The following is a 9,848-nucleotide window of genomic DNA, read 5'->3' on the forward strand; positions in this document are numbered from 1 at the left end:
CATCTTCTCATCGCCTCATACGTATATGCCAAGTTTTAAGTCAATACCTTGAATGGTTATATATGACGGGCACATTTGACTTTGGTGTGACCTTGACCTATGAGCTGACGACCTGCTTCATACGCTCTGCACATCGTCTCAACATCTCCTACCAGTATGCCAAGAGTGAAGTCAGTACCTCTAATGCCCTGGACACGAAATATAAAAGGACAAATTTGACCTTTGATCTCCATTTGTGACCTTGATCTTTGACCTGTTCATGTACTCTGCACATCGTCTCATCACCAACTACAAACATCCCAAGTATAATGTCAATACCTTGAATAATCAGTAAGTAATTCTCAGGACATAAAATGTGAGTGCCAAATAAGACACTTCAGTCCCATTTGTGACCTTGACCTCTGACCTACCGACTTGGTTCATGCACTCTGCACATTCTTTCATCGCCACCTAGCTACCGGTATATGCCAAGTTTAAAGTCAATACCTTGAATGTTTATTTTTTCTCTGGACATGAAATATGATGGACAGACAAATGGACAAATGCACACGCCTTCACATCCTATGTCCGTTTTACCAAAACAGGCGAATAATAAATTAAAAATTGGTAAAATCTATAATGATAAAATAAAAATGTAAATATTGTGCAAGTAAATGCTTCATCAACTTTATTTCTTCACCAAACATAATCATATTTTTACAGAATGTATATTCCCATGTACTTTTAATCTGTGGAAACCATCTAGCTTGCTTATCGTATGTTCGTGGTTCTACCCAGTTGCCTGCTTATGCCATAAAAAATGCCCAAGGGACACCTAAAGTCTTCCTCCACCATCAAATGAGAAGTCGCCACATGACCTATGGTTGTGTTGGAGTGATTTTAAACCCAACAAAAAGCCTTAGTTGGATTCTATTATAGGACTGATTTACCAAACATCACTTTTAAGACATGTATGTTGGTCATATTTTAAATACGTATGTCAATTTACAGTACATAATAGGTGAGACAATTTACTGCTGATTGGTGTACTTTTTTTAATAAAACAGTCAAATTAACTTATCCATAAAGATCACGGTCAAATCTGTCTGTAAAGATTGGCCTTGGGAAATGGTAACAAGAGGGCCACGACAGACTAATCATGTTTAATGCAATTCTGACCAGTAGTTTCAGAGGAGATGTATTCCGAAGAAAGATGGACAGATGACGAACAGATGAACGATGGACAATCACCATAGCTTAGTCTGAACACTTTTTTGACAGGTTGTCTCTAAAATCAGGTAAATTCATAGTTTAACTGGAAGAAAATAGCATGTTTTATTGCAGCTTTTAGCACAGGTTCAACTATAATAGCAGTAAAATTGAGCTGCTCTGTAACTCTTTTATTACAATACAAATACCCGGTAACATATGTACATACACCAAACTTGGTACATTGATTCATATGTGATTAATCAAATTTTGGTCTCTGTGACCATGACATTGAACTTGACTACTCAGGTGAGTGAGACAGGATCATTATGTCCCTCTTGTTTAACAGGTATAATACCGTATTGGTAATAACCAAGTGTTTGCTGTTTTTCTCGGGCTTGTAGATTATTTAGAGGGTTTAAAGTTTACCAGTTGTGATTCCGGGTCCACTACCTTAATAAAATTTATCATCCTCCTTGTACACTGTTCACAATAATGACATCTTGTTTCATATGCCATGTTGTTGTATGTTGCATTGTTTGTTATGTTTATGTCAGATGCCCATAAGGGCCTTGACTTCAAAATAAACTTGAAACTTGGTTTTAAATATTTAAAAATGTTGCATGTTTTGCTTATAAAATACAACGCAATAAGGTAAACAGTTTCCCGCATATTTCCTCATTTTATCTTTTTAGATGTTTTCACAACAAAACAAAATTTGAAACCAGTATGGATGTAAAGAAATAATGTAATGCATAAACCAATACACATTGTTCAGATACAAAGAGACTGAAAGATGATGTGTGCAGTATATTAGCTGACAACAAAAACTAAATATTAAATAATGATGGTTACAAGAATGGCAGTTTCTTTTCAATAAGGGATGTTTTTAAACAGAATGGACTTTAAAAAATACAATGATTAAAGATGGAAAATGTATCTGTTTTCAAAAATGAAAACTCTGAACAAAATAAATCAGAATTAATTCTACTTCTTGATAAAACAGAATTTCAGCAAAACGAAACAGGTACTGCAGAAGAAACTGACTCTAAAAGAAGAAGTGAAAATAACCTTGAATTATTTTTGGACGATGTTTATAGAAGTGAATGTGAGTTTTCGATAGAAAAGGAAGAAATTGACTTTATTCAGACAGGAATAGAAACACTTGTTGAAAAGATAGTAAATAAAGTACATGTAAACATCTCCACGAAAGATCTAAGAGGGTTGGAAAATTGTGAAGCTACAATTATCAAAGTAGGAAGTATTTACGAAGGAACCAGAAACAAGTTCCCAGATGAATTTGATTTCATATATGTTTTTTTGCAGCTGTGAACACCGGTATATCAGAGAATCAAATTGTAAATATATTCTTGATGAAGTCTTTGACAGCTGTTTCCACCCAGCCTGTGAATATTTTCAGGTGAAGCAATCTCTACAATACCAGCCTGCTGCTAGTCAACTAAGTAAAAGAGAGATTATTTTCTCTGGCTATGTCCAGAAACATGGTCCTGCGAGACTTTTAAGGTTTATTTATCATCAAGAATCCGGAGAAACCAGATTCTTAGATGTAGATCTTGTTCCTGCTGTAAGAATTAAAGCTTTGCCCGGATATGTGGACAAAGGACAATTACCTGATTTCTATGGACCAGTAGTAACACCAATGGGAGAGTGTCTATATGTACACAATGGCATTTCAGTAACTGAGGCAGAGATTTATTTTATGAAAAATGTGTTATCAAAGAAACATGTGAAGGTGTACAAGATTCTAAGGTATCTTATAAATGGGAATGGTGATGACAAGGAACTGGTGAAAGTTTATAAGAAACATTGCACTGACAGCATTAGTTGGCTTCCTGATGAAATGAGCTTTGCAGTCTGTACTTCCTACATGATAAAACGTGAGGTAATACTTCATCATTACATCAATGAAGATTGCAAATCAGAAAACATTGGGGATTGCATTATAGAAATATTACAAGAGATTGCTAGGGTAAAGTGTTCCACCTTACTGAATCACAAAATAAAAGATATCTTATATAAGCTTGCTGACCATATTAGTAGCCTGAAAAAAGACTTACATCTAATGCAATTAAACCTTAACAGTCGACACATAGTGAAACAATCAGTTTCATGACAATACATTGAGAAACTTTCATACCCTAGCATTTAACTAAACTATCAACTGAAATGCTGTCCAGAAAAGTGACAATGTTAATGCAACATCAGAGATTGTACAATACTTTATTTTTTTAACTCAAAATAAAGACTAAAAAAACCCAGTTATTTAGTAAACTTTTTATTTGAAAATATACCAAGCTCCAAACTGTATATTCATACAATAGACAACTTAAAAAAAAACATTCTTAACACATGAATCCTATTGTATAGAATGTAAGTGGAGTTTTTCGGCCGCTCGTTGACAGGGTTTCGCCATATTAAATGTCATTAAAAGGACAAAATCTGTCGACTGAAATGAGAATGGACCCTGCTATCAAACATTCTGATCTAACTGCATGGAAACAGAAGTCATGTGTCTGATCCCAAGGGGTCACTCCATTTAGAGGTCAAACCCACAACTCACGTCGATTAAAGGCTAGACACGGCAATTGAGGCAAGGCAAGGTAATGCCATACAGCTGACAGCAAGGCAAGCGCGTTCAAATTGATTCTGCGCATTTGTTTAGTCAATAATGATGCTATACACTATAAAAAACATTTATAGACAGTCAGGACACAAAAATAAATCCAGCACCAATTTACTATATGTGTGACCATGATGGTAAGCAAGTGTTCAAAGTTTCAAAGCAATATATCAAACAGTTTAGACAAAATAGGGAATGACATGTAAAACTTAAACTAATTTCTATATCAAAAAGGGCCATAACTGAGCCAAAGTCCTTGTCCTAGTTATGTAGTCTTGCCTACATATGTAGACTTTGATGGTAAACAAGTGGTAATAGTTTCAAAGCCATATGACAAACAGGGTAGACAAAATTTGGACTGGTACAAAAAACTTAACAGATTTCCAAGTCCAAAAAGGGCCATTATTCAGCCAAAATAGTTGACAGAGTTATGTACCGGTACTCTTGCTTTCAGATTGGGTTCATGACGATAAACAAGTGTTCAAAGTTTTAAAGCCACATGTCAAACAGTTCTGACAAAACGTGGACTTGTACGAAAACTGTACCAATGTCCAAGTCCAATGAGGGCCATAATCCAGTCAAAATCACCTGGAGGATAATTTGTTAAGTACTGAAGCGAGAGTTATGGCCTTTGTGCCATATGATGTGGATGATGATGTTGAACAATTATTTTAAGTTTGAATCACATCTCTTCTGTTATAGCAGATATTTGTGAAAATGCATCAAAATTATCCCAACATTCTAAGTAGGGGGCATAATTCCTGAAATATTGGTGCCAGAGTTATGCATCTTGTGTCATATGATGTTAGTTATGATGTGGAACAACTATCGTAAGCCTGGATCAAATCCATTCAGTAGTAACAGAGACAGAGTGAAAGTAAACCAAAACTTTAGCCTGAAATTCTAAGTCAAAGGTGGATAATTTATAAAATATTTGTGTGAGAGTTATGACCCTTAAGTCATATGATGTGGGAGATGATGAGAAATATCTGTTTTAAGTTTGAAACAAATCCATCCAATAATACTGCAAAAGCACATTTTTGCTGGGTCAAAATTTCACAAATTTGAAATTTTGAGTATGTTCGCGATGTTTAATATTCATGCAATTGTAAAAATGGTGTCATACTTGAATTTGAATTATACTGATGTTGAATATTTATGCGAGGATTAATTTTCACAAGATGTAGGGCCTCGTGAATATAGCGAAAATTAAACCATCGCGAAAATTTCTGCTTTTACAGTAATAGAGATGAAGTGATAATGCATCAAAACTTTCACTAAGGTGCCAACTCGGACACTGACACTGGGGATAGTAGGTAAGCTCTCCATATACTTTGTATAGTCAAGCTAAAAATCATTCAAGAAGAGAATGCCTACATAATAAGAAAAACTTTAGTAGGTTACTGCACCTTCCTACAAAGTTCTGTTGAAATTCAACCAGCAATTTAGGAGGTGTAGCCAAGAAAAACTTGTGATCGCCAGACAGACAAGACAAGACAAATTCAAAGTATTGCCCCATATATAGGAAGACATGGAGCAAATATTGAAATGTAAATCTGCAATTTTTTCCTTTTTTTTTGCTGCAACTGCCTCAATACAAAGTTATAAACAGGCAACACAGTGTCTTGTGTCTTGCAATTTAAACCCACTTAAATGTGATTACCTTTTCTGTTATTAAATCTTTTAGTCCAAAACATCTTATTCCTCTGTTGTCTTTATGTAATATAATTATAAAAGAAGGAATTATATCATTAGAACATATAAAGAACTACGGTATTATTTCTAATCATTTTCACTGCCCATAAGTCTAGTGTCTATTATGTCAGATTTAGGTACAAACTTTTTTCTAACTTTCTCTTCTGTTTGTTTCACAGTTTGCTGACCTATCTGGTTAGAATTAACAGTTGTAGCAGTTGTGCTTGAAGGGACAGAGTTGTCTTGTAAAGCAGAACTGTATGAAACATTAGCAAATGTAGGAATCTGAGTGGGATTAATACCAGAGAAAGTGTTATTCCCAAGAGACAGGGTATAATTTGGGGGAGGAATACTGAAATTTGGAGGCGGGACATTCAAATTTGGAGGTGGAACTCCAAAATTAATAGGTGGAATTAGACAATTTGAGAACTGGGTATCAAAGTTAGGGAGTGGAAAATTATAATCTGGTACAGATGTATTTAAACCAGATGTCTGTGAAACAATATTATCACCTGGGCTGCTGAACCTTGGTGGCAGACTGTCTGTATTAGCTGAGTCAGTTGTATAATTGTCAGTTTCTCCTTTGTAAACTACTGAAGTGTTTTTGTCTTTTTCAAAAACCACACTAGTGTTTGAAATTTTAGAAGCTTCCTGATCAATATTCTTTCTTATCTCGCTCAACTGTTTTTCCACCATTGAAGTCATTTTACTTCCTAGTTTTATATTTCCTGATGAACTCTGACTTTTCGCTTTATTTTGGTTGATTGTATTTCCTTTTTCAGAACTATATTTTGTGGAAGGAGTGTCATAGTAGAAAGAAGGTGGGGCAAACTCCTCCTCCCTCTCTGCCCGCTGTTTCTCTAGCCACGCCTGCTCTGACCTCTCCATGGTTACTGGAAAATATACTACAATATCAACAAATGAAATAAGATGAAATATGCTTTAAGGGCAAATTTTTTCACTAAACTAAAGCCTTTAACAAGGGTACACTGCATGAAAAGTGGACTTAACTTCTAAATTAAATTTTCTTAGATTTCATGTGTAAAATATCATTCGAATTAACTGCAAGTAAATTTGAAGTAAACTTGTTTTAAGTATATTTCAAATGCAGGTAAATTTCATTCAACGTAAATTCCAGTAAACTTTATATCTCACATTTACTTGAAATTAAATTTGTTAAAAATGATTCATGTACAAACTCCAACCTGTGTGTCGGACATGTCAGGCATAATGGCTATGATTTCTTCAAATTTTGACCCAGATAAGGGAAGTAATTGGGGTAACCTCAAAATCATAATATATCATCAGATTTTTCCCCCTAGCATTTCATTAAATTTGGGATTATATGAAATTTGGGTAAATTAAAATTTTTTTATACAGACATTTTGTTTAAATTGGTAAATGACATTCAAAATTTACTTGCATGAAGTTCCATTAAATTCATATAAATTGTCAGATTTATTGTCCTAAAATTTCATTAAATGTGGGATTGTATGAATTTTTAGTAAATTATATGTCTGTTTATACAGACATTGTGTGAAATTCGATCAGTAGCATTCAATATTTACTTGCATACAGATCCACTGAATTCAAATAAATCATCAGATTTAGTTTCCTAAACTTACAATTAAATCAGAAATTTCATACCGTAATATTTAAGAGCAATTTGAATGCAAAGGAAATTTAGGAATTCCATGAAAAATTAAATGCAAAGTAAACTGAAAGTAAATTTTGAAATTTAGTTTACATTAAATTCACTTTAATGCAACTGCATTAAAAATTTACATGTAATTTAAATTACATTTAATTTTGTATTAAATCCCTAAATTCATGCAGTGGTAGCACCTGCCTTTCAATTTGATTGAGGAATAAAGCGAATGCTTATCTTATAACCAGCACTTATACTTGTATTTTTTTTCTCCATTTTTTGTTTATTTCACAAAAATCAGTCCTCACAAAACCTACAACTTATGCCAGATTAAACCTTATATTAAAAAGCTGAATTTAATTGCATAGAAGTTGTGTAAATTAATACCAAAGTATCTAAAAGTAACAGCAAAACCATACTGAAACAGAATTTCAATCATACAGTTGAGCATTTTAAAAAGCTCACACACAAAGAATGTAAGGTTTGTAGTAATAACATACACATCTGATATTCAGCATATATGTAAATTGATCTACTACACAACAGAACTGAAAATATGATTTATATTATAAGATTCATTTGCAAGTCATAGTCTGTTTCTTTTTGTTTTTGTTTTAAATTTAGATGCATGGTCAATATGCTGACAAGCCAACTTGACAGTTTTTAAAATGTACAACTTACTTGCTGCAAGTTTTCAGTAAAACTACAAGATCAAATCATTACCCACATGTATTTATTTTACACTGCATTTATAGTATATTTTCTATACTGTAGTAAAACATACTAACATAATATTTCCTTGTACATACCAGGCTTTTAAATAGTGACCCAATGTTCTCAAAAATAAAAATAAAAATATCAGGTATATTTACATTCTCCCCATTCATTCTATTTAAAATCATGACTTTTATTTTGTATCAAAGGCAAAAGGACCATGCAAAGTTACCATGACACTGCTAAGTGACAACGTGGCTGCTGTTTTGAGAATGTCCATGTGTAATCAAGGAGAACATCCCTTAAATGACATCGTAGTTGTTCTGTCTTGTGAACAGAATGACAGGGAAGCGGATTATAATGTTAGATACAACAAAGTATGTGCAGTTTACAATAAAACCTTGTTTACAAATGGAAAGAAAACATAATGTAAATATAAAAAAACAAATTTATTTTTTCAGGATTCATGCGAAATGAACAACAGAATAGGATCAGCAAATTAAACATGAATCACACTCATGGATTTGCATGATGATCCTATTCTGTCATTCATTTTGCATGGACTCCGAAAAAAATCACATTTCTTAATTGAAATTAAATATCATAAAGACAACAACTTACAATGCTTTCCTTTATCCCAGTCTCTAGTAGACTGTACAGTAGCTCTCCAGGAATCATCACGGGTAAGTGGTTCAGGCTCTTTCTTCATTTCTTCTGTAAATTTTGGGCCTATCTCTTCACCTGAGCTTCCATCCTCTTCTACAATTACAGGGAAAGTTATATTAAAACATATGAATATTTCTAAAAAGTGCTGGACAGTTTGTAAAACTTTTTGAAGACGGTGTCTACAGCTTTGTCTTCTTTGATAACCTTGCATATAATGTTGCACTTGAATCAGTTAATAAAACTCATTATATTCAAAAAGACACCAATTAAAACTTCATTCTGGATGGATAAAAGGAACAGTTTTAAATGAGAAATTTCAACTTACATAGACTATTAGATAACAAATTCAAATGAAACCCTCCAAACTGCTTATAATAACCTTACTATTTCCTAATTTGAAAAAAAACTTCTTTTTTTGCAAAAAAATCATGGACATTTTCCTACATAGGAAATTTGTGATATTCAAACAATATAATAAAGAAGAAATTTAAAACTTATTATTGATACAAAAAGTTCAAAGACCAAGACTGCCAATATCTCTCAATATATACCTGACATAGTATAATTATTCAATTTGATAAGTGTAAAAATTACTTGAGAAATTTAATCTGAATGTAGGACAATTTTCTCCTCCCTGCTAAATTTAGCCAAGGCGTACAAAATCCCCTTTGACTTTGTAAAATAAAAACCTTAAAATATCATGCTCAACTTTCTGTTCTTTTAAACAACCAACTAGAAGTGATAGAACACATAACACTGACTAACATATCTTATAATCCTACCTTCCTGGGGTTCAGGCAGCCCCAGTTTTTCTCTCTTTCTCTGTTTGACCTTGGCCAATCTTGCAGCAAGGGCAGCTTTTCTTTTCTCCTTAATCCGCTCACTCTTTGATCTCTCATCTTTTGTCTAATAACGAGAAACAGACAGAAACTGCATTTCATAAACTGTGAAAACATTTTTGTGGGGCACAAAATTTCGAAGTTTTGGTAAAACCAGCTATTTCATGGGGATATGAATTCATGGATTTCAACCTTTGAACAGAAAATGATTAGGAATTTTATTTGTATATTAGGATAAAATTTCATGGACCGTCTCAAGCAAGAAATTCATAAAAGTTAGTCTGCCACTAATATCATACAGTATAACAATGCTGAATGTTTCTGCAGGGTTTGCATAGATTTCAGCTGACAAAATTCAATAACCTTTCCATGACATATTTCAGTTTTCGATTTCATTTTTCACATGGATAGAGTTAAAACAAGAGGGCCATGATGGCCCTATATCGCTCACCTGAGT

General features: G+C 33.3%; 1 protein-coding gene across 1 annotated transcript; it reads right to left on the reverse strand.

Annotated features, from left to right (window-relative positions):
• Positions 1-3,468: 3,468 nt before the first annotated feature.
• Positions 3,469-9,480, reverse strand: LOC128556473 (uncharacterized). The gene is made up of 3 exons (XM_053541738.1): positions 9,335-9,480; positions 8,508-8,645; positions 3,469-6,417 (listed from the first exon to the last, which is right to left on the reverse strand). The coding sequence occupies exons 2-3, from the start codon at positions 8,593-8,595 to the stop codon at positions 5,612-5,614; spliced, it is 894 nt and encodes a 297-aa protein (XP_053397713.1). The 5' UTR covers positions 8,596-8,645; positions 9,335-9,480; the 3' UTR covers positions 3,469-5,611.
• Positions 9,481-9,848: the final 368 nt, after the last annotated feature.

Source organism: Mercenaria mercenaria, chromosome 4, assembly GCF_021730395.1.
Source record: "Mercenaria mercenaria strain notata chromosome 4, MADL_Memer_1, whole genome shotgun sequence".
In the NCBI taxonomy this organism is placed as follows: domain Eukaryota; kingdom Metazoa; phylum Mollusca; class Bivalvia; order Venerida; family Veneridae; genus Mercenaria; species Mercenaria mercenaria.